This window comes from Lingula anatina, chromosome 3 (genome assembly GCF_051362555.1).
Source record: "Lingula anatina isolate TDL-2025a chromosome 3, LinAna3.0, whole genome shotgun sequence".
In the NCBI taxonomy this organism is placed as follows: Eukaryota; Metazoa; Brachiopoda; class Lingulata; order Lingulida; family Lingulidae; genus Lingula; species Lingula anatina.
In genome coordinates, this window is record NC_141769.1 from 6,245,292 (window position 1) to 6,271,464 (window position 26,173).

Genomic DNA, 26,173 nt, shown 5'->3' on the forward strand with positions numbered 1-26,173 from the left:
TTCCCTAAGTAAAGAAAGAACAGCACAATATATATTTCAGTAGTGAATTTTATTGTACACAACACAGCTTGATTGGCAGAAAAGAGATATATTACATTGAAGAGTAAAATGATACCATCCCTGCAGTCTAATGATCTAGCTATTGCTCATTTATAAAATGGCAAGCACGAGTCTTGGACTGAGAATTTACACATGTATATTACTACAAATCAGCATTTATTTACTTTACTGTGAGATTCATCAATCAAGTGGCATAATATTGCAACAAACAAAAAACTCAATCTCAACATTGACATAAAAGAGTTTAGGACTGTTTTTGTTTCAGAATTATACTTTATAGATTATTTTGGAATGTTTGGATCCCTGTATGAGTGTTCTAATGTCAGCACCTTTTGATAGGTAAATTTTGTGTTACTTTTTTGGGTACAAATATGCTGTTGATTTATATCCAACAGGTCCTTCCATTACTACAAGGTATAACTTGCTCAACTTTTAATAAGCCATTGAGTCATGTGGCTAATGTAGAATTATATCCTATCAGTTTTTACTATGGTATTTGTGAAATGTTTACCGTGTTATTAATTAACTTTTAACAAGCCATCCTATGTCTCTGTTCAAACCCTCCTGAAAAGATTTTCTGCAATATCTTTCTTTTTAGGGAGTTTCAGTGATAGCTTCTATAAAAAATAAATAATATTTTTTCACTTTCTTCACAAAACCACTTGACATTTCTGTGTTCTAAATATGCTTCATTCAAACAGTACCTAGAGTTTTGATTTCCATATCGTGGGAAGACTTCTTGTAAAAAGTATTTGTGAAATGCTTGAATTTCTTTCTGAGGGATTTTTTCTTCTCTCTCAACAACGATTGGTCATTTGCAGCATTTCTAGCCACATTAGTAATGCTAGCAGATGGCTTTGCAACATCTCTGTAAGCCACTTCTCTGATATCCTTCACGGAAGAGGCTCTACCATTTGGTATCGAGGAGGAGTCCTCTGGGCTGGTAATCCCAGAATCCCCATCATTTCCTTGAATTAACGGCTGGCGGAACCCATTTGTCCCGTTTGGCTGCTGTCCAAGGTATTTGAGGTTTTCAGCACTGTATGACATTTGATGAATTTGAAACTGTTTGAATCTCTTTGGCATCTGGTATTGGTCCCAAGGCGGGAAGTCTGAGTACTCGTCAGTACTGGCCATGGCGTAACTTAGGCGTGATCCACTCGAATCAGTTGTCACGTAGCTAAACCTGGATGCGTAGCTGAGTCTGGACCCCGTAGAGTCTGTGATATTAGAGTAGCTGAGCCTGGAACCACTGAAACTGAGTCTGGAGGCATAACTGAGTCTGGAACCCGTGGAATCCGTCATAGCCGAGTAACTGGAGTAGCTGTAACGCGATCCACCAGAGTCCGTCATTATTGGAGAATTAACTGGGACAGGCAGCCCAGAGCTGTCAACACTGAAGGGGCTTGCTGTGCCTGCAGAGGGAGGGGGTGCCAGCAACATCCCACTGTCTAAGATGGATGTAGGCGAAGAAAGTTTATCTGCTATATCCTGAAACTCGTTGTATGAAGATCGCGAGGAAGGGGACGACAACAGGCTTGTGTCTGGGAGAGAATCCCTTGTAGCATCCATGGATGATACACTTCCACAGTCAGATAGATCCCCAGGGTTGGTTCCATGCCCATCAGTCAGAGTCCCTGATTGATAGTCATTGTCAATATCTGATTGGTCAGTTGTTGATGGGAGGGTGGAGCCTCCTTGGATTGTTGATCCTGATTGGAAGGAGGTGCGGCTTATTCCACGTCTAAAGTCACTGTCAATAGTTCTTGTCACCGAGGTTGTGTCTGAAATATCTGAACCTTCTGACGACGCATCTGAGCCATTGGAACCCTCAGAGTCAGAAAGATCAGAGCTCCCATACTCATACCATTCTCCACTACCTATAAGAGACATCCTGTCTTGAAGGTAGTAGGAGCAGGGTTCTCCCAGAGCAACATGAAGGGCGTGATCTGGGCAGCGGTAGTGCTTGGGATGAATTTCCTTCAAGAAACCACTCCTCCTGTTGATGTGGTTGCGTCTGTTTGGATGAATAAGTTGCTTTTCAACCTGGTCAAACAACCTGGAATTGTCACTGTATGTGTCATCTGAGTCGGCATTCCGTGCCCAGTTGTTGCCACCATCATCAATTGATGATATTTCGGACAGAGAATCATCAGCTGCATCAGGGTGTATCTGTCCATTGTTAAGTCTATAGCTCCCAGGGGATGCTAGTGGTGCTTTCTCGTTGTTATAAATTATATGTTTGGGAGGCCTTTTAGGGGGAGTGCTGGTATCTGAGATCTGAACAGGGAACCTTCTTGGTGGCAGTGGAGGAGGAATGTCTTGATTAACAACTCCATCTGATGGCAAATGCCCGGAGTGATTTGTATGGTAGGCTGTATCAGGGACAAAAGTGTTCTCATGAAAACTCAGTCTACCTGTACTGTGAGTGTTTGTGCTCTCAGACGAGGATTTGCGCAGCAGTGGCGGCTTATGGGCATGGATGCTATCCAGTATATTATCCATGGCTTCAGAGATACCATCGGTAATGGAAGATTTACGCTGATCTGGAGACCTCCCAACTTTGCTTTGGTTTGTGGAGTCGACAGAATGTGGTGGTGGGGGTACATCTCTGTACTGCACTGAGGTGCTATCTTTCAAGCATGCTTTGAGATGAGAAGGCTTGGGGGGTCTAGGTGGCTGGGGTGGAATGGGTTTGGCTGCAACTGGGTTCCTGGGTGGACGGGGAGGAGGGGAAGAAGAGGAAGATGAAGAAAGTTTGGGGGGCCTTGGGGGAGGGGTGCAGGAAGTTGATTTTGGAGGGCGTGGTGGTGGCTTTTCTGCACTGAAAACCTCATCTTGCGATAAGTTATTGAGTTCATGGTTAGCCACAAGTGTTTCATCCTTGCTTCCAGATCCATATGGAAGTAGTTTAGGTTTGGGTGGTCTTTCAGGTTTGGCATCTAATACCACTAAATGTCCTGATCCCTGTGATTGAAAGTCATTATGGGAATCTGCCATATTGTCATTCACAGTGTCTGCAGAGTGGGAATGAGAACGCTGTCTACCAGAGACGTGTTTGCGATGATGCTTTGAATGTTTTTTATTCACAGGGTAATATTCCTTGTCCAGGTCATAACACTCTAAACCAGGCTCAAAATCATTGTCAATATCCATCTCCGAGTCAGAGTCATAATATTTCATTCCTGGCTGGTAGTTCTCTTTTTGTTCGGTACCTGAGCTTTCGTGGCCAATTAAATCGGAGTCTGATTTGGCAGATGTATTTCTCACTCTAGGTCTCGGCCTAGGTGAATCTTTGGTATAGACTCTCAGTTTTTCCCGAGGATGTTTGTAATTGGAATTCATGTCTCTCTGAAGTCTCAGTGTGTTCCTCCAGGCACGTGCTTCAAGTTCACTGTCACTTCCACACTCTTCACGAGATTCTTTGATTCTTTCCAGGGGCTTTTTGGAGTTTGAATCAGTATTCATGTTGGCCATTTTCTGGAATTCTGTGCTTTTCTCACACTCTTTCAAAAGTTCTAAGAATTGTTCTTTGATTGAACGGATTTCAAGACGCAGGGCTAGCTCATCACGGATGTTTCTCAGCTGAAAGGAAAAATTATAATAATTAGTCAAGATATAAATCTCTACAAACATCAGATGGATCCAGTAAGGATATTTGTAATTTTTTTAAAAATAAAATTAGAAAAAAATTTGATGTGAATTTGATCTTTATCCCTTGATTTATCTTCGACTTCATTTATAACTTTCTTTGATGAGGCTAAAGTAATGTAGTTATTTGACTAGAAAAAAATTACCCAAAGCAAACCCAGAAATTCATGAATTACCTTCATTTTCACTCAAACAATCTCGAAAAAATCTGCATCAGAACACTAGTGAGATACAAACTCAGAGTGCTAGACGCTACTCCACAACTGATCTGTTCACTCATAAGTTATTCATAGTTTTAAAACAGGCCCAGTATGCCTGGGCGTAGATCAATAAATAGTTAGAGGTTTGTACAATGGTAATATGTCAATGGCCCCAATTGTTTAACATTACTCTCACGCTTGTGTCCCAAAGACTTGTGTATTATAAGTAGCTCCATTAGGCAAGAAACCAGTGGAAATATTGACCCTAGCCCTATGACATGTTATTATAAAGTTTTCGCCCATTGATATTTTACCACAGTTATGCATAATGAATAAGAACACATTTATTTTCTTGGCTATAATAATTTCTATCTAAGAAGAGTGGAATGGCGTGAATGTTAGTGTAATTGATTTTGGGAATTAGTTAAAATATCTGAGGTAAATATTAGGACAAATGATCAAAGAATAATTGGGCCAACCTTCTGTGTGAACAAAGTTTCCTTTCCATTATTTCTTTTGCCACAGAACTGCTTATTCATATTTTTAATTGATAGAAGTTTTTCATTTGCGTGGCAAAAACAACCATCGTTATTTTCATTCATGGATTTAAAAATGTAACAATTATTTACCCAAGTTGGAATATCTATTTTGAGATCCGTTTGGCAAATATTATTTTGGGTTCTATAGATACACATCCGTTTGATGATTGTTTGTAAAGGAAATGAGTTCATTTCTCTAGAAATAGTCCCGTTTATTGAAAAAAGCGAAACTGTGCAGACATAACAAGCACATTGTTAGTTTTGTTACATGTATACTTAGAGCAAAAGGATCAGAAATTAGTGACCAAATGCTGAGACTTAAGACTTGTGATTTGGGCAATTTTTCAATCATATACTAATGTTTATCAATTCGTCATCATGCATGACAGATATATATATTTCAGTTCTCTTTTCAATCTTTTTAAAATATCAAGGGTCAAATTGATAACTATCAGAAGACAGAGCAAGGTTTTGTTGCTTCCAAAATGATCACTGCATCATTCCAGCCTGTAAGAGCGCATTCTCAACGAATTAAGCCAGGCTTTACAAAGCCGGTGACCTAAAAATGGCGGACGTACATGAAAGAAAAACCGCCTAATCTTTTAATAGTCTCTCCGCCTCTCACACGCCTCCCCACACGTCGTCCCTGCGGGGTACAGTAATTAAATCTCGGCTCCGAACATTAATATTTCCGTGAATATCTCTGGTGATATTATCTCCTTAGATAGTCGATTCATTGCTGCTCTACGGGCCAAATTATTCCTTTTTCGTCTCTGTTTTCAAAGATAATAGAACAGAAGAGCTTTTTTTTTTTTCGATCGCGTTCAGCCGCTATGCCTTCTTCACCACGAGTTTAACTGATGAGCATGCGCACTTAATATTTCTCAGGTAGCTTCCGCATGGCGAACGGAGCCGAGTTTTAATTACTGTACCCCGCAGGGACGACGTGTGGGGAGGCGGAGAGACTATTAAAAGATTAGGCGGTTTTTCTTTCATGTACGTCCGCCATTTTTAGGTCACCGGCTTTGTAAAGCCTGGCTTAATTCGTTGAGAATGCGCTCTAATACTGGGGAGGTGGAAGGGGGAGAGGGTTCAAAAGAACTTCCCTGTAGGCTATAAAAGGTCTCTGGATCAAAGTTTAATCTAGGATCTTTGCTATTTGTTAGATTGGGTGAACCAAAGAAAAAAGAAGGTTCACTCTTCAGGCTCATAGCCAGTATTTTCAAAAGTGGGGTAATTTTTCTGAAAAAGTGGACCTTTTACCATGAAACCTCCTTATACCTTGAAAAAATTTTACTGAGAGGGGACCTTTTTCCACCAAAAAGTTTGTTTTTTTTTTCGAACCCCCCAATTCCCTGGGCTACAGAAAAAGACCCTCCCCCCCCCCCCACCCCCCGAAACTGGCTACAGGCCTGGCATCAAGGATTTCAGCTACCATAACTTGGTAAAGCCGAAATATACTGTACAAAATGTTCAAAGGTAATGTACAACTGAAATGTACAAGCGTAATGTACAAATGTGATGTGCAGCTGTAAATGCAGTAGAATGTGCAACAACAATTGTGTTAGGTGACCCATAGCTTAATGCAATTGGACAAACTCTTTAAACCTCCAAGTGACCTCCTTCACTTCATTACACTTAGCGGCAAGTTGTATCTAATTGAATTGAGTTTCCATGACGATTGCAGGATGGGGGAAAAGCAGTGATTGTCATTGAGCAATTCATGGAATCTATATATCTTTTACAGAATTTATACAAAATACAGGTTCAGTGGCTTAATCTTGATGGTGTTTGCCCATATCAGGGTCTTCTTATGATAATGATTATTTATAATCTACCATACTTACTTGGGGCACATTAAATGTCAACTTTGGCCCTTAAATATGAGTGGAGAACTTTTTTCCACAGTGGCACTTTTTGCTTGACATATAGAGAATAAGAAGCTTGATTAGGTTGTATTAGAGTAAACACCAGCCTCCTCGGAGAATCCCAGAAGTATAAGATGTGCATTTAAGGCTTAGCAAGCCTCAAGCTATCTTTGAGTAATGACATTTTTAATATCACAGATCTGTATAGACCTCTGTTAAATTCTCCTTTTTTGTGATTTTATCTAAACCAAAAATGAAGCAATGTTTAGATGAGCAGTAATTCTAATTGAAATGTTTAGTGCACCTTGTCTTAGTGTGATTTTTATCTTGTAGCATTATATTGGTGATGATTATATGAGGCCTTTCTGCTTTTTTTTTAATTAGGAAAATTATTAATTTATCCCTTGATTTGAAAGTAAGTATTTTGATTTTTAAAATATATTTCATATTTTTAAGATTATATTTAGATTCATAATTCAAAACAATGCTTTTCTAGCTGGCGTTTACTAATGCAGCTATGACAGAAAAAAAAAGATTTACCATGTCTGTCTTGACAGCCAAAAAGAGGTCGTTAAGTGAGACGTCTTCATCGGCATCTTGGTTTGTCCCATCAGTGTTGTCCCCTCCATTCTCCCTTGTGGGAGACTCCTCCGGGATGGATTCCGTCATCATAGGCCTAGAAATACAGAGGAAAAACTAGCAGTTAAACTGATTGTCATACCTATAATTTTTTCCACAAGAAGCTAATTTTATTTTGCAGTTAACATAGCTTTATTTCTTCCCAGTGAGTTGCAACTTGGAAAAACCTTTGCAGCGTACAACTGTTTGTAGAATTGATGTCCACATTATGGTACATTCTGTTGGTTAGCATACCGCCAGTATGGTGTATGCAATACTGTGGATTTTGGTACATTCCCTGATATGTCTATACATGAGTCTGTAAGTGATGCGTGTTGTCGCATACTATAGACCCTGAGACGAAGTGATTCTGCAGCCAGATTTAAGTGAATAACTGATATCCGCTGTAGCCAGCCTAAAACTTTTCTCTTTTTGATTTCATTTTGTAGAACAAGTCTTCACGGCCATATTATGCTATTTTCAAAGTACCTTAGTAAATGTTAGGGTCTTTTTATCATTAAGATTAAGAAGCATACAAAAAACATGACAGGCATTCATACACCATCAATTCATAGAGCTTCTGAAAAATGCTCGTCTTTTCTCAGGTTCGGATCATGCAAAGTTTCCAACATTACACTAATATTGTGATTAAATAAGTCTTTGCTACAGATGAGAATTCAGCTTACTTTTGTTGACCAGGTGTTATTTTTGACAGCCTGTGATTCCAAGTGTTTGTAAATGTTACAGTCTTTCCAATCCAGTGCTTGAATCCTTATTATTGAGTCACATATTGTAGAGAAGTGTCTAGCAAACTGTTCGTAGAAGACCTCAGTTAGCTTGTAAAAATGATCATGAATACTTCTAAGAGTTTTCTCATTTCTTTCCATTTGTTTCTTATAGTGCCTTTCCAATTTCCAAAATTCCCATCTCCCTGTCTTAACTTGTGGGTGTCAAAAGTAACTGACCTCTCTCGGTTTTCCTCTCTCATAATTATATGACTCGAGGACCATTTCACTTTGTGTAGCGACTTATTTTGTCACGGGCATGTAACATTTGTTGATTGAAGGTTTATGAGGAAAGTAACTCTTTAATGTCGCCATAGTGCAGATCATCCAAACCTTCCTTTGTTGGGCCAAAGATAATCCCTCATGATGGGGCAGGGTCAAGGGGTCAACAACTTGCAAATCAAAGGAGTTCATACCTCGGCTGGTTTCCCTGGAGTATTTGGAAGTGAACAAGCTTAAGATTGTTGATGTACAATGTTTTATTATCGTATTGATATTGAAATTCTTATTGGTTGTTGGAATGTTGAGGAACTAATGGTGGAATAGGAAAATATTTCTTGGACTTGTGATGCAAAGTACAGAATGCAGACATCTCTTATTGCAATATAATTTTCAAGATTTAACTGTTAATGATAATATTACCTCCTTTATTATTATTATTATTATTATTATTATTATTTTGTTTTCACATTATGTTCATTTTACATCCAGACTTCCATCAAATTGATTCCATTCCAATAATTATAACACAATTAATCTGCCATTACAGCATTTTAATACCTGATGAAACAATCATCTTCGTTGTTTTGCTCAGGTTGCTAAGTTAAAGCCCTGTGTTATGAATATGATCCATAATAAACCCTTCACTCCATTTTACCAAGGTTTTGTGATTTAATCTCTCAATCTATAAGATTTATCCATTTACCAATATGGAATTATTGTTGAAATGCGAATGTTTGAAGTTGCACTGTTTGTGTGAATGAAAGAAATGTGGCTGATTGAAAGGAAATGGCAAAGGAAATAAAAAATATTGAAAATTTTCTTTCTGGACATTCAATGAGTGAATTGTACCTGGTAGTTCTTTGTTGTTGCAAATGAATGTAAAGGCCTTGGATACTGAATGATGACTAATGAAATATTTTGGCTCCTAACTTACCAATTAAAGTGTGCTCATTTTGCTTCAAAACATAAAATCCAAGGCAATCAAGACATTGATGCACATATTACAAACACTACTTGAAATACTTTGTGAATGTCAATATCCAAATCTATTAGTCAAGTGTAGATGTTAAGTTTCCAGATTACACGTACCTTAGATGAAGTGTTTCAGTCACTAGTATTTTTACAATTTTTTTTTCGTGTATCGTGTGCTGTCATTTTGGGAAAGATATCAGTAACTGTTGTAATATGAAACAGATCAAGATACTGCCTACTTTTTGGGATCATCTGCCCCTCATTTCCTTAAAACATTATGCTATATAGTTTTGCACTTATTCAACTGTTTTACTGTAACCCAGTATTCCATGAAAGATATCAAGTACATTCTTGCTTTTCTCCTCTAACTCATTTGTCACAAGTTTTGGACATAAACAGTAAAAGGTGATCTTATATACCCTAACGGTTGTACAATACAACATGGGATATTGATGTGCTTTTGGTCCTACAAGCATGTTAGGACCTTATATATTAGAGAAATATGGGATACGCCCCAAGAGGCATTAACAGCTGAGTTGTGGCAGTGTAGCCTTACATTTTTCTAGTCCAAGATGGTATAAACAGTGACATGACTTGAAATTTTAAAGTGCTATCATTAGATGAATGCTCAATGGTATTTAAACTTTACTAAGTCCTTTACAAATGTGAAATTTTACTCTTTCAATTACAAAATTATTCCAATGTATGCTTCAGTGTTCTTGAATGAAATTTATTATATAATAAGTACATGACTACATTTCTAAAACTCACTCAGTATTTTTTTTTTACCAAGCTTACTCAACTCAATCAAATTGGCTTAAATTTACATCTGACAAGGTAGAATGAATTCAGAATAGTAACTAAAATCAAATTTTTTTTTCTATCAGTGCTGGGCACGAACTTGGACCATTCTCCTTGACTGTCTAATTGGTTACTGTGTCTTTCTTCTGTGTAATATTTTACTTAACTTATTTACAGATAGCATGCTGACTTAAGAATTTGATAAATCATAGTATACATTTTGAGTATTTTTCAGTTGTCCCAGTACAGAATTTCTTAAAAATATTATCTAAGTTAGCATCCAGATAATACAGCTTTGCCAAAGATTTTAGCAACCTTATAAACTATAATTTAGAAGATTTCAATAAAGGAAGAAATTCCAATCACTCAACTCTAAACTCATAAAATATCCTCAAATATTGCCCAAATCTTATTTATCTTCTAGTACATACCTCCAAAGTATGGATCTCCAGTACGGGTCCTTCGGCAGAAGATATGTTTTGATACGTTTTGATCTTCTAGTCTTGTATATCATTTTCATTTTCCACAAAGCAACTTGATAGAGCTCTATTTAAAAATCTTTGAAAAAGCCCAAGACCATCTCAGTTTTTGTCCTGTCACTCTTTTTTACGAATTGGAAGTTGATGTGTCTGCAGTCGGTGGTCACTTTCTTCAGAGTGAAGTATTGCTACCTTTACCTTATGATTGAACCAGGTACAATACAAGCAGGTGAAACAATTTTAAAGCTGCTGTCAAAATTACCTAGTTTGTCCTCAATAGCCACTCAGTTGGCTCTATTGTTTTCAAAACTTCAAAGACTTACAACATCATAAACTCTCATTAAGAAGAGCCCACTCCTTGGTCAGAAAGCCTGATAGACTGTGAAGTCTACAAACTGTAGCAAACTTCAGAGCCCACATTTTAATATTGCCTTTGATCTTTTGAGAGCTTTTGTCTTTGAGGAGCAGACGACACCCTGGAAGTATGGTAGACATGGGTGTAGATGTAGACAGCAGAAGACATGCTACCTTCAGGGCACTGTGTTTAAACCTTTGTATTTAGCAAAGGGGAGGTGTGATTGGGGTGTGGGGATAGTATGAAATAGAGTTATGCCTATATAAATTATTATGCAGTAGTCATATACTATGCTTTGGGGTTCATTGTCAATGTTATACTCCTCAAAATGCACATGAAAAAAATACAGTGAAAGGAGAACACTAACTGTTTAAGACATAAAGACTAGATTTTCTACCCATGCCTACTGGTGTAATATTTATATTTAAGACCAAATGAAAATTATGCTAGAAATAAAAGCTATGGGATCTTCATGAAGGTGATCTCTCTCCTGCATTATCAAGCTAGATGCTTTCACATGAAGATTTTCTCTTTTCAGTAATCATTCTCAAAAGAGCACTTGCACCATGTTACATTTACACCACACCTAGGGGTAGCCTGAGAACCAGGAACTTATAGAAATTTTGAACTCCTTATATAGGTCCCAAATCTCCTTATTATCACATAAGCCCCACAGTCTTCAGAGATGGTACAGAACGACTTATTTTATGTCAGTTGAAGTGTCCCTTATTATGAGATTAATCTTCAGTAATGAATGTCATTGACAGTTGAGTCTTCACAGAGAGCCCTGCTGCTCAAGGGTAATAGGCAGTTCGTCTGCAGTAACGTTGGGGTTTACACAGCAGGGAGCAGGGGGGACCCACCCACAAGACAGAGACAGCCCTGATGTGGAGTGATAAGATCAAGAAGTCTGCAACTTTGTGACCCATAAAATTGTCACTTGTGCAAGGAGCTGAGAATTACTGTTATTATGGAAGATCACAAGAGATCAGTTGCTCTTAACAACAGGGACTATTATATATATAATTTATTATGCGCGCTAGTGCATTTTACAATGACTATGATAAAATATTAATATATGAATTAATCACCTTAAACATAGAAGTTTTTGATGTAAATTTTCTGAAACATACAGCACAGACAAGATTGTAAGAATTAATACATCTCAATAAATGGGCGCTCTACAGAAATGCAGTTTTATTTTCTGTATGTCAGCTTTTCTTAGAGTTGCATTTATACATCTGTTATAATTTCTCACTTTTTCTTGACACAAGTTGCCATTTTTGAGACAAATAGATCAGTTAACAAAACAAAAACATTTATAGTTGAATGAAAAAAGTATTTTTGTTTTACTGGTACCATAATATATGCACACTTCTGCATATTTTCCCAAAGTGTATAAAAAAGGTTATAATCTCCAAAATAAATGTGTCACAGAACATCAATGAGCTCATTGAGGCAAATCTCTAAATCTCTTATCAAATCAGAATCCCTAAATTGTCCTTGTAAGCTAATGCACTGTTTGGATATCTTGCCTTGTGTACTCAGAAGAGGAACCACAATCTGAAGGTTTATCACTTAACGTCAAATTTGCTGTTATATTTCCATTTTGAAATGAAAATGTGATTCAAAACCAAAGAACGTGACCCTTTTTATGTCAATTTGAATATGCTTTGTATGTGTTTTGAGTGATTTCTTGATAGTTTTTTTTTAGATATTAACAAGTTTTTTGTAATTTATTTTTGTACTGTGTTTCCATTGCATCATTGTTTATATTGGTACATGGATAAAGATATTATTTAAAAAAATTATTGAATTCAAAGATAAAATTTGATTATTTTATACAGAATGCCCATTTTTTATTAATTCCCAAATGTTTTATAGGTAATGCAGTGTGTAGTCCATGATATTTTAGTTAAAGAAAAATCAGCGTTTACCACAGAATATTGTCCTCTCGCTCATATGAGGTTTACATTTACCTCTCATTGATTTTCTATAGTTAACAGATGAGGTGAGTTCATTAATTAGTCAAAGAGAAAAGAGAGGGAGTCAACACCTATATGATCTTGCCTTCGATACTTGTCCTGTCGATATTTATCACTACAGGAAACAAAAGCTCCTCCATGAATGATTAATAAGAAGTAGAGTTGTGGCCTCGAACAAGTGATATATTTTAGAAACTTTCACCAGACACAACTCAATAAGCTGTAAGTGATGGCAGATATTGAGGTGAAATGCTCGACTTATAACAAAAGTTTTTTTTGGGGTGTTTTAAAAGTAAATACAAGTTACAGTGCAACACGTCCTCTTTAATCTTTAGGTCTTTGTGGATACCAAGGCCATACAATACCTGTCAATTTTTAATAAGTTTAACACCTACGAGTAAACAATGCTAATCAAACATGTCAACATAACTTCAAAGAGAATGCCATTGAGCTGTCATTTATACCTTTAACAATAACATGTCTCTGTTCTTCTGATTGCATCAAAAGAGTCTCTTCATAGGAGTGATAATATTTACATTCTCCAGTTCATGAAGCGTATATTTATACCAAAATTAAAGCCATAGCAAAATGTATATACTTTAGATTAAAATACAAAAGTTTAAGTATTTGAGATGCATTTAAATGAATTTTTTTTAAATCTGGAATACATTCTGCAGTTATAACCTGTGCTGACCGAATTTATTGTCACCAGGGGCAAAAAATAACTTAAGAGTCTGACTGAATGAAACATTTCACCTGTTAGAAAAATAATAAAAAAAAGTTGATACTGTTTTAGACCAATTATTTCTCTATTTCAATGGAAAACTACACAAAAAAAATCCTAAATTCAAGTTGACCAGATTTTTTTTTTTTGTATAAAGTTAAACCATGTAGTCTCAGTTTGGACCTACCCACAGATCAGAGCAAAATGAAATGCCTTGGTCTGAGGTTACCATATATCTAAAAGACATCTCCATCTTCCAAAATGACAGGTATTCAGACATTTAGTCAATGATATTTATGTGACAGTTAGCCATTTGTCATTCCTGTCAATTTTCTGATATTGCATTTCATATATAACGCAGACAGACTGTACTTAAGGAACGTCACTAAGGTTTTGATAATAAAGTTAAAGTAGAATGAGATTCTTTGGAGTAATCCTAACTGACATTTGAACCAGAAGCCACTGTTGGGCATCACTGAAATTCACCTGTACTTCAATCTTTTGATTCATATTGTGGTGGACTTACTGTCATAAATTATATATTATAGTATATTTTAGTGCATTTGCTTTGAGTAGTACCCTGGAGTATAGTTCAATATACTTATAAACCTTCATATCCGTACAGTATTCCCTGCAGAGAAAGACTTACCACTCAAGAAGCATTGGCTCCTTCAAGCTGCCAACTCCTTTGAATAGCTCTCAATTTAAAACTACATGTAGGTGAATAAATGAAGGAAACTTAATCAGAACTCATTTTTATAACGGTCCAATCCTTACTGCTCACAATCTTTGATCAGGCTTTTCATCCCTGTTGCCTTCCTGTATTGATTCTTAATTATACACAATAGACTATAGGAACTGAGATTGGATTTTCTTGTTGGATGAAGAGTGAACTGCTGATCTGTTAATTTTCACACATTATTTATACATATCGAAGGCTGTGTTCTTCAACACAGGGGCCACACCTTGAATATAATGACAGGCAGATTCAAAAATTCATGTTTGGGGCCTGTGGGTTCAGCAATGGGGCCAATGTAGAGTTATAAAGGTCTAAAAGTGAGAATGGAGAAGTTGTGATGATAAAGTTCTTTGCACTTGAGTCTCTTTATCTGTGTTGCCTTGATATCCTGAAGTATAGGTTGCAGTATCTTTTTACAGCCGTTTTGTTTGGTATTCATTCTGTTCAAGAGGCAGACATTGGAATGTGTGAATTAATTCATAATTTAGGATTTTTCTATTTATTTATGGTGGTTCAAATCCCGACATTTTCCTTTTCACTGAAAATAGGCAAGGTTTTTCCCCACATACCAGAAAAATGGAAATGTCTTTGAAATTGGATTCGTGAAATAAAAATAGACATGGTGATGCAACATGGGGCAAACTTTTCTGATAGCAGAAGTATTTTGTTCTCTTAGTACGTTTTTTTAGCCTCAACAATCTGCTATCTATAGAAATTTGAGATATGAATAGTAGCATACACAGTTTGAAAGGATTTTGTTGTACTTTCCCCGCATTTAACACTTTCCGTTATATGTGCAAGCTTGTCCATGGATAGTATAAAATTTAGCTTTTCTGTGGAGAAACTAGGCTAAAATTGTGCTTAAAGTTGTAGTGGTATAGCATCCCATATTACAGAAACATTTTGCTAAAAATATTTCCATTAATATTATTTATTACTAAGACTTGAGTACTTATTACAACTAAACAAAGAGGATGTAATATATGTCTTTAACTTTTGGACGCCATGGTAGGATGAACTGGGGGTCTTTATCATTTGATCTAATAATGATATCTTCATACTTACTATCAAATTTGGACAATTCTGAGAAGTGGTGACTCATATGGTGATTAAATCTTGTCCTGATTCAGTTTTTACATACGTATGATAGAGACACATCAAACATTCGAACTTACCGTTAAGTTTTCGCCAGTTCCTATAACTAAATGGTACGGCCATCGAAAAACAACACGTGTACCATAATGGCACTACCAAACACATCTCCCTGGTTCAACATGCTAATCAAATTTAGATGGCCACAACTTCAAACACTCCACCTTTCTTGTTGCAGCAGTGAAGGTAAATCTCAAACTGTTTATATAAAATGGCCCAATAGAAAGAGACCACAAGTCTAATCCCATAATATTTGTTCGTTCAGTGTTAATCCAGAATAATGCCGGGTCTTTTCTGAGGGTGGCCCCTACATGAAGGGTCCTGTTTAGATACACCGCTTGCTTTACAGCTTGCCTTATTACAAGAACAATAGCTGGAGAGAAATCACACAGTGGAAGTGCTTTGAAGAAACCAGGTATTGCAACTGTAGGGAAAGCCATTGAATGAAACCGTGCCCTACTGTCGCCTGTTTAGAGAGAAAATACGCTGAACCAAAGAGGTTAAACTTTTAATTATGCATGAGTTAAATCTCAAGCAGTCCGTCTGTTGAATTTAGTGGGTCTGATGGAAGGGATGAAACTGAACCCCAGTGGAGTGTGTTATTGAATTTTTCTGCGTGTGCGTGATTGACTATAGTTGTGTATAATTATATCATTTGTTGTAAGTTTGGGTCCTGAGTCAATCCAAACATGGTTTACGTGCTGCTGAATGTGAGAATTGTTTGTGGCAGTTTTTCCAAAATAAAAACAAGCTTTCTTTAGAATTGGAGCAGTTAGCAGCATGGTGGTCTGATTTCATGAGGTTCATATTCAGTTGTTCTTTTAAATTAACTTACTACTGTCCCAAGTTAAATTTTTCTTTAAATATTTTGAATTTTTAATGCATTTTATATATTAGGATGAAAAATTGTATTGATTTATAGTCATAAAACTGTTTTTGCATGCATGTATGCACAAACATAAACTGACCCACTCTGCATCCCCCTCCATCTCTCTCTCTCTCTCTCTCTCTCTCTCTCTCTCATCTGTAAGTTAGAGTATAGGTACTTTTAGACAAACCTTTAGAGGAAAGGATCCTTGCCTCACAAACACATGCATGCATGTCGATGCATGCACATATAGCCATCATGCATACACAAACTCCCCATCCCGCTGTCCCTTCTCCCCCTCCCCCCTCCCCTCTCTCTCTCTCTCTCATACACACACACCCACACACACGCACACACACACACACACACTAATAAATAAGGCCAGGCATTGTTTGAACTGTTATTGTGTTTCAAGCTTTCTCTGCAGACCCATTGTTTCCTGAGATTGACAGGAAAAGGACCATAATTCCAGATAACTTTGTGCAATGTAACTTGTTAACCACACTAATTAGGATGCAGACTATGGTGATTATTCAATGAATCTGAACAAATGAATCAATAATTTACCAGTGCACATTGTTTTAGTGAAACTTATTAGTTCAAAAGTTCAAATATAAGTTTTATGTCAGAAATCTATTGTTGTGAGTGACAACTTGAAAACTTGACAATGGTAAATCTTGAAACTGTTAGATATCAAAATAAGTAAGGTATTTTGGAATTCAGAGTAATCGCCATAACCCAGTGTCCTTGATGAAGTGCACCAGTGATTATAGCATGCAAAGCTATTATAGCTCTGCTACTAGTAAAGTAATTCTACAGATAAATCAATAGACTTTGTGAGGACATACATGTCCTTTTTTGTAAGCAAAATTGCTAACATAATTTGTAATTTATGATTAATTGTCAGTAACAATCTTTTTAAATTTTTATTTACAAAGGTACTATATAATGGAATGATCATAGATTTTTGACAGGTATTACTTTTTCAAAGCTTAAACGCAAGTAAAATATATGTCTGATTTTTTTCACAAGATCAACAAGTGATCAGGAATTTCTTATTGTCAAACATCTATTTTAGTCCACTTACAAAAGAAAACAACAATTGATTCATCACTATAAGGCCAGTGGGCTCAGAACTCTGTCAAACTCAAAATGAAAATGTAATAATGAAGATTGACACCAAAATTGATTCAAAAGACCCCACCAGCAATGAATTGTTACTATCAAAGCGTTTCACTTTTGAACCCATAGATTCCTATTCTTAAGCAGGTTCTTATTAAAGAAAAATGGATCATACTTCAAAGGCGTTTTTTCTACTTTGTAACTGCTCCTTAAGTATTACCCTGTGACACCTTGGTGTGCATAGAGACACAGGAAAGACCAGGTGAGGCAAGATACGGGGACATTGAGAGAAAAATAATGGAAAAAGGTTCTGTAAAAAATTGAATCCAGGTGTGCTTTTTTTTTTTTTTTTTGGGGGGGGGGGGGTGCTGAATGCAAAAACGTGCATGGGCTTTAATGGTATTGAATACTGTTTTTAATATATTTTAAAAATTCTTTTTCTTGCTGTTATTATTATTATTATTGTTATGGTTGCTGTGGTGGTGGTGTTGTGAGAATGAAAGCAATATATCTGGGCAGACTGTTCTTTTTTATGTGCCAACATGCATATATTCAGTAACAGAAAAAGTGCTCTTTGTGAATATATCATTTGATATGGAATTGGTATTTAAGAATAAGTTTTAAGTTCACCACAATGCTTATAATTTTGTTTGTGTATTTTGCAATAAAAGAGCAGTTTAGAGTCAATCAGCATTTTCGTAAAAGAAAGTGTGTCCTACTAAGTTTGGCTTGATCCTATGTAGAAGGATTATTATTGGATAACTCGACAGTTTTGGCATGATAATTGTGCATGTACTCTTCCAGTGAGGCTAATTTTCCTTAAGACCGAAAAGTAAAGTGACTTGCACTAGAAGACATCTTGACAGACCCGCATTTTTGACCATAAGGATTTGTTTACTTTGATTCCTTTGGATTAACAGAAAGTTTTAAGAAAACTTACTTGGGGTTAAATCCATGATCTTCATATTAATATAAGTTTTATGTACTACTTAAAATTCTTCATTTAAACATGCAAGTTTCTCAGTCTTGACTTGACAATTTTTCATGTCCATGTCATATTCTACCAAATATAGCATCTTTTCTTAAAACTTGCCCCTCATTTGTGATTTATTTATATTGGTCACTGGCTGGTTGACAAGCCATCTGCTGGTTTGTGGACACATGGAACATGTCCACCCATTCAAATCATGTGTCATCTTTAAGTGAAGGCGTGTTCAGACAAATCTGGACAAGGAACAATTTAGGTCCATATTAAGCCACCAGTTACACAAATAACTTAACTGGTCAGTAAGTTCTCTTCAGCCCAACTGTGCTCCAACAATTTAAAAGAGAGTGTTCTCAACAGAGCTCAGGTTGTCCAGTTTTTTTTTTTTTTTTTTTTTTTTTCAGTTAATGACATGTTTTAGGCCAAAACCGATACAGGTGGGTATTTAGATGTGAGCACATGTATATTGGCAGGGGGAGATATGTACTAATACCTGTATGTCAAAACCACCTGTCACTGGGCCAGACTGGGCTCCTCTCAGACTGGTGACAAGGAGGAATGACAGCTGGCACTGAGAAATATGCCATACCATGTACTAACCAACTTTGACTTTGAACTTGACATATAGTATTTGTTCTCTCTCTCTCTGTCTCTCTCTCTCTCTCTCTCTCTCTCTCACACACACACACACACACACACACACACACACACACACACTGGCATTGGCAGTTCCCCCTTTCACCTGTCACCTTGGCACCTTATGCCTGGTGTCATTGGCCTACCATCGTTGAGTTATATTAATTGCCATGAGCTATTTTAAGATGATGCTTTCTACAGTGTGGCTATAAATGAAGTAAATATGTAACACAAAGTTTGGCAAGGAAATCTCATTAGCTTAGTATTCCAAATTGTAACTACAACTCTTTTATCTTTGATATTCTTTGTGATATTTTAAAGAAAAAAGTATTTTTTTTTTTTTTGGACATTTTAGAGTCAGGACGTCCTCTTACCTCTTGATAATTCGATGTTTCCTCCTTATTTTGAACATCATCTTCCGTTGCATTGAATTTTTTGGCAAGGTTCTTGTATCAGAGACTTTGTTCGCATGCAGATTGAGGAGTTTTCATTAAATATTAAAGATTATTGAAATTTCCTTCATAACTGAGCATCTAAATTGGCTAATCATAAATCTGGATGAAATATTAATGCTCTTGTATTTTCTTGATGGTTCCTCTGAATTACTTTGTTAATCCATACCTCAAGAGATTAAGTATGCCTCAGAAGAACTTTGTGTCATAAAATAATTGTAGAATTTGACCTGAGGAAATGTTCATTATGAGCTTAATGATTCCTTGCTTGTCCTCACTTTTTTCTAAAGAATTCTGTTTCCTATTGTTATGAGAGGATATTCACATCATCATCCATTTTTGCAGAGTTAAAAAAAAAAAAACAGAATCCTCCCACGTCTTGATTGCATATCATAATTATATCCATATACTGTGTCAGATGGGCACTGTAAAGATCCTCACAAAGGAATCCAATATTTCCGTTTTGAATTTCAGTTTCTCATGCACTGCAGATATGTGTTCTCCCTCTTTTTTCCTTGACTGACGGAGGTTGTGAGTGAGCGATCTCTTTTCATTGTATTCACGTCAGTGTTCCCTATGTGACCTCTCAGGATCAATTTTCTAACCCTTAACTGCTAATACCTTAACTTTGCCACCCTCTTTTTTTCCCTGCACCGCAGCTCACACACCACAAACCCAGTGGAGATTTTCAAACGACCCAGGCACTATTCACTAAGACTTTCTGTAATCTTCATTTCCATACTCATTCAGGGGCCAGTAAGCTCACCACATGGGGACTGGATTAAGCATAGGGAATGTTGATCATTAGTTATGCATTGCTCTGGCCTGTAGTAAGATAGTATAGGCCAGGTGGATGTGTATGTAATGTTCAGGTGACTGTTAGATCATTGTGCACTGCTAACACAATGAAGCGACAGGTGGCTTGGATGCTAATTTTAACTAACAGTACAGAAATGTGGTCAAAGAGATTAAGATGTCTTTACCTGGCCCAGCTTTTACTTTCATTTGTGTCTGCTTATATGTGGTTTTGGATAAGAAAGATTAAATCCCATTACTGATGGATTATTATTATTATTGGGGAAATGTTAATGTATAAGTATATTATTTTTAAATTTAGAAAAAGAAATTTGTTTCAAAATATCGTGTTCTTATATTTGTGGCAGATAGAGTTGAATGAAAAGTATGTGCACCTTACCTTTTTTATAACTGATTTATACCTCCTTTCCCCCAATGCAGAATCAGATATATTAAATGTTATACAGGTATTTAATAATATTCACTGTCATGTATATAGATGAAGTATGTATATTAGGATGCATATATACTCCTAAGTAGGTTTTGATTTCATAAGTGACACACATTTGAAAATAAATGAAATATATTTGGTGAAAAGACAAAGAATACATCTTTGACCTCTTCTCCTTATAATCACATATATAAAACAAAATAAGCCACAGGTTATCTTGATGTCAGTGATAAAAATTGTGAACACAATAATTTTCTTAAAAAACCACACAATTTATCAGACGTGTAGTAAAGATGGACAAGATAGTCCTCAAGACATGTTATCGTATTTTGTTGGCAGGTGTCAGGGGTAATCATTTCCACCTCTAACAGCATGTTTTTTACTTTATCTATACCTGAATGCTATCCCCTACTTTAAATGACAGGGCCAGAGACATGTATATCATGTAATCTTTGTAATATTTGTTTGGTTGACAGGTTTAGCCAAAGGCCCAATATGTCAGTGGCATGATAAAAGGAGAAAATTTTACGATCTGTTTCTGAAAAATGAGAGAGAAAAATTCAGCGTTTGTTTGATTAGATTGGATGAAAGTTCCTGAATGGACATGTTATGACACCAATTCGGTGGTATATTTCAAAAATGAAAATGGAAAGCTTTGAATTTAGAAAATTTTAAAAAGTATATTTATACTCAGATTTTCTTTCCTTGATTGGGGACTTTTTTTCAGCCAGTCTGATAAGTTTGGCATTTTACCTGGTTGGTTTCTATGGTAAATGGTCCATTTTCTGTAAGTTGTTGTTTGTGTGCATTGCTAAAACAGTACTGGACTTCATCAGTTTTCTGTAATCAGACCCATATCCTGGTTTATTGTAAATATTTTTAAAAATATCTGAAATATTACACCTTTAAAGAAAATTTCAAAGGAAAAATGCAAAAGGAAATAATGTATGAATATATCCCTATCCCAAGTATATTTAAGTCCATGATTGTAAACCAATAACAGAAAATAATGCAAATCTCTACTTTGACTTGTGTCTATAAGCCCATTGTTGCTCAGGTGTATGGAAGAGTTAATTGGCTGTCACTGCCTTTTTATTGTGCCATTATGATTGCACAGAAATAGGGACGATGAGTAGGTGACAGTAGGTTTTCTTCATGTTTTGTGTGAGATATTTAATAAATGTGTGATAGGCTCTGGTCTATTGAAAAAAGTGTCAAAAGAGGAGGACATGTCTTTTTCATAAAAAGTGGACCCTTTTTAGTTGATCCAGCTTTAGAAATGGCACAGATCCTAGATCAAATTTTGAATCAGAATTTTGTGGACCTTTTCTGGCCAAAAGGGCAGGGCTTTTGAACCCCTTCTCCTTGCACAGGGCACAGCACTGAATCTATTTGTATATCCCCATTAGTTGTATACTCTGATCGATGTGCCTGATTCAAGACATGTTGGCAGCAGAAATGCCCTCTATTGGCAGAAATTCTGTAAAAAGATTGAGGAGTTTCTGGTTAAAGAAGACTTGTTTTATTATCTTTTTGATATTATTTTTTTGTGTAATGGAATTCATTAGTTTTACATAAAAAGATATCACAAACCAGATTTCAAACTCAAATAAATTTAGTTCAAACTATAACATTTTCAAACTGTCAGCAGCTTCTTCTATTAGGTTTTTAAAAAAATTATACATTCCAGATGCCTTTATGCTAAACTTAATAACTTTATGCTGGTAATGTGGTACTAAATTGAAAAAGAAGGTCAGGCCAAAGTTTCTGTTTGAAAATTGCCTTCTTTTGTTATGTCCCTGTCCCACATTGTTGCCTGACACTTTCTGACATATTCAGGTTCTTTATCGTTATAAGGGAGTTCCCAGTAAACTCAAGCCTTGCATTCTAAACAGCAAACTACTGGCCCATGAGATTAAGAAGTTATTTTTTAAAAAATCAATAAAAAAGAAATAAAGAAATTTAGCAAATACTGAGGGTACTTATGCGAGTATATAACACTATAGGATAATACACCTGTAATAAAAAAAAGTAGATTCCATTCAAGTCATTCAAAACTTCATTTTGAAACTTACCTCGTGACCTGACTTAAAAGCACCCCCATGCTGAAGAACGGAAAGGAGTTGTATATATCCTCCTACAATAATGCTACACCTGTGTGTCTGAACATCTAGGTGTGCTTCACCACCTCATGTTGTGTCTAAGCCATATGTGTATCCCTGTTCAGCCTCCAACTTTGTTGTGTCACTCCAGTGTTTTGTATCTGACAGATGACACATCATGGTGCATAGATATATACCCTTAAGGTAGTACAGTTCACTATGGTACACTGCCTCTAAAGATAGACCACACCACAGTAATTACGGCCTACAATTTGAACATGCCTGCCACCAGAGGCGGGTTTCACCCCAAAGAACTGATGCCTAAAAAATTTTGGACCAGATATTTGGTCTACTTTGGCTCAAGATATATTCACAGAAATTTCCAGAAATAAAGTAAATATTGACACAAGGCGTTTATCATGCCTTTCTTGTGAAATGGGTGCAGTATTTCATTTTATAGGAATACATCTACTACTGATTCATCTTCTGTCGTAGTAGACGGAAATTTTAGTCTGTAAGTTTAGACCAATTTTTGAGCTTAAGATATTTTTTCGAACCGACCCACATAAAATAGAGTGTATCAGCTAGGCCTCTGCAGTCAACGGAGCCTCCTCCTTTATGCTACTGCAGGGATCATTTATGCAGAACGCCCGCGAGCCATGTAATTTTCTACCTCTGATAAAAAGCTGGAGTATTTTGTGTCAGTTACTATGCTGAGATTTATCATAACTTGTCAGTGATTTGACTTGACAGTAGAACAGGTCTTGGGTTCCTGCAGGGTGAAGGAATGTGTGCTTATTTTTTAAGTTAGTCTGTTTGCTAACTTTATGCTTTGAGTAGTCTCCCCCATTTTTTTTTCCTAGTGCTTTTTTAGATCTTATGATATTTTATTTTCATCAGTTACCTGTGCACACGTCTGTCTGTTAAATTTTTCTGATGATTTTGATTGTCTCACTTGTGTTGCTTTCCATTTGTCATGTATTAATAGTCACCAATAAAAGTAAATGCATGATGTGTGACATTGTATGCATGAAGACAATTATGATAACATGAAATTATTTTAAAATTTAAACTGCTATTAGTTACGAAATTTTATTCATTTTGCAGTCCATCGTTTTCTGACTCCAAATTTTTACATGGAACTCATGAAATTATGGCCTCATTCAGAATAGGGGACTAACTAGTCTGAGGGTCAAATATGGCCGACCCGCTTGATATCTATTCCCACGGGATATCTATTCATTGTCTATTAGCGGATTAGATGGCAAGCTTTGAAGTGGGTTGCCATATTTGACCCTTGGACTACTAAGTCCCTTATTCTGAATGGGACCTATGTTGAAGACATTTCTGTGTGCCATCTGCTCTCGCAAAGAAGCCAAGCTAGTAATTTTTTTGTCATGTTCCAAGTAACTTATATTTTGTCAAATCTCTGATAGATTATAAGAAATAAAGCCCAAATACTTTGTCATGGAAAATTATATTTGAAATAGTTGTCAAAATGTAATAAGTTAGCATGAATGAATCTTTGCTTCAATTTGAACTTTGTCATGACGCATGTTCACTCCATACCTGTTTTGGTAACAATGTTTTTTCAATGAAAGTATAGAAAATGTTATGCATGAACAATATTTCACCTCAGGGGAAAGTTTCCTGAAAGATATCTTGTCACCCATGCTTTATAATCAACTTTGTTATTCATGCAGTGACATGTTTTTTAACAAAGGGGGCCATTTTAAAATGACGCCATTTTTATCAGAACATGACATCAGAAATAGATGTTGAGATAGGCAGGGTTGAGTCATTTTGTAAAACTAGGATAGACAATATAGCTGCATTAATTTTGCAATTCAACACTTTTGTGTGTAATACATTATTTTAAGCTGTTAACCACAGAACACATTTTTTCCCTATTTTATATATAAATAAAATGGAAAAAGGAGAATTGCATGACACAATATAAGTATCAAATATGTATATGATCAAGTTAAAGCAAGTTTAAAGAAAACATGGTGGAGCACTAGTACGTGATCTCTCAGTCACCCACATTCTATTTACTTCTTTAAAAGCCTCATGTTCACCCGTTCTGTAACCGTTCAAGTTTAAATGCTTGTAGCACAAGAAAATCTTTACAGGAGTGTTTAAGTTCCTCTCCATTAGTGAATTGAGAGGTTGTTCCACATAGTTTCCTTCTTAGAAGGTAAATATTAGCTTGTGCTGGGTAGACATAAGAGCCACCCTCACCCAGACTCCCACCAATCTCTCTCCATACAATGACGTGTTGTAGTGAAGAGCCGGTTTCCCTCTTATCGTTGCTACTCAGCAGTCCAAGCTTGTTAGTCAGTGGGGTGGGGAGGATTCTTCCAGTTGCAGGGTTTATTCTTCTTTTTATTCGTCTAATATTAATTTGGTTATTATATATGATTTTTTTTTTCTTTTTTTTTTTTTTTTTTTTTTTTTTTTGCACTTGCTCTTGTCACTTGCGTGTGTGTGTGTAAATGAAGGTTTGGAAAGTTAATGGATTTTACAAATTTTAAAAAGACAGAAACATCATTTTAGTATTCTACATTTCCATTTCTGTATTCATGTCAAAGTATACAACCAAATGGGGATTTTTTTACGACTCATTCAACTCATTATTGTTTTTATAGATTGTATATTTTTCATTTACTATATCTTTATGGTGGTAAAAGTATGATGCCCATTTGATAAGGAAGTGGAATCAAAAGTCCTTCCTTGAAATCAGTCCTGAAAGATTCACAGTAAATAGGGGATCAGTTATCAAACTTTTATATTTGATAGAACTGGTAATGTCACTGCAAAAACATGGGATGTGAATTCCACAGATATGATAAGTGAAATCTGAACTTGGGTTATTACTGCAATCTAGAACTTGACACCTGTACATACATTGTGTTCTAGCTGGAGTGTGTAATACTTTTTTCCACTTACCATTTTCACAGTTGTAGGACAGCCAGCCATCATGATAAAAAGTTATATTTCCACCCAGTATTTGAACAGCCAAGTCCCCCTTCCAGCCGTTGATGTGTGAAGCAAAAGTAGAAAGAAGCCCTGCTAATTTGATGAGTCCCCTTTTAGAATAACAGTACTTGTGTTTTCATTGGTGGTACAGAGGCGTTCTGAAAACACCACCGGGCTTTTGTTCCCCGTCTAATGTCTCCCTTCACTGAAGTGAATAATAACCACAAGAGGTGAATCGCTTGTGTCGTCTCTCTCTGCAAGACGATCGAACAGGTTGGTCATCTCCAATAGATCCTGTATCTCACACCCAAGTCTTCCCCCTTAGAAGGGTCCCGTTATAGTGACTAGTAATTATCTAGTTGAGTAATGCTATACAGACTTAGGTGCACCATCAAAGGTAAGGCAGGTATTGTTGGAGTGAATTTGATCTCAAAATTAGGCCTACCTTTTGAAGTCATTGAAAAGTCTATTTGTTGACTTAGTTCAAGCTGTGTTATTCTTGAGTGTGTAATAAGGGGGAGTATGTATATACTGCCTAAAACACACTAACTCCACAAAATTCCTGACTCTTTAGAAAAGGGTGCCTTGCTGCTTGCTAAATAAGAGTTGACAATGAGTCAGTCAAGTTTCCCC

The 26,173-nt window shown here is 36.2% G+C and overlaps 2 protein-coding genes across 8 annotated transcripts in view; one reads left to right on the top strand and one right to left on the bottom strand.

Annotated features, from left to right (window-relative positions):
• The window catches only part of LOC106177523 (large ribosomal subunit protein bL28m), a 31,549-nt gene that overhangs the window by 2,984 nt on the left and 2,392 nt on the right, over nucleotides 1–26,173 (top strand). The gene's annotated exons all lie outside the window — the stretch shown is intronic.
• Nucleotides 31–26,110, bottom strand: LOC106177522 (uncharacterized). Of its 7 annotated transcripts, XM_087008716.1 has the most exons (4): nucleotides 10,148–10,404; nucleotides 7,623–8,151; nucleotides 6,859–6,994; nucleotides 31–3,645 (listed from the first exon to the last, which is right to left on the bottom strand). In XM_087008716.1, exons 3-4 carry the CDS (start codon nucleotides 6,988–6,990, stop codon nucleotides 754–756), a joined length of 3,024 nt encoding a protein of 1,007 aa, XP_086864842.1. In that variant the 5' UTR covers nucleotides 6,991–6,994; nucleotides 7,623–8,151; nucleotides 10,148–10,404; the 3' UTR covers nucleotides 31–753. The 7 variants fall into 7 exon arrangements, with proteins under 7 accessions (XP_086864842.1, XP_013415779.2, XP_013415774.2 ...); XM_013560325.2 differs by lacking the exons at nucleotides 7,623–8,151; nucleotides 10,148–10,404 and adding an exon at nucleotides 25,511–26,110; XM_013560320.2 differs by lacking the exons at nucleotides 7,623–8,151; nucleotides 10,148–10,404 and adding an exon at nucleotides 22,535–22,833.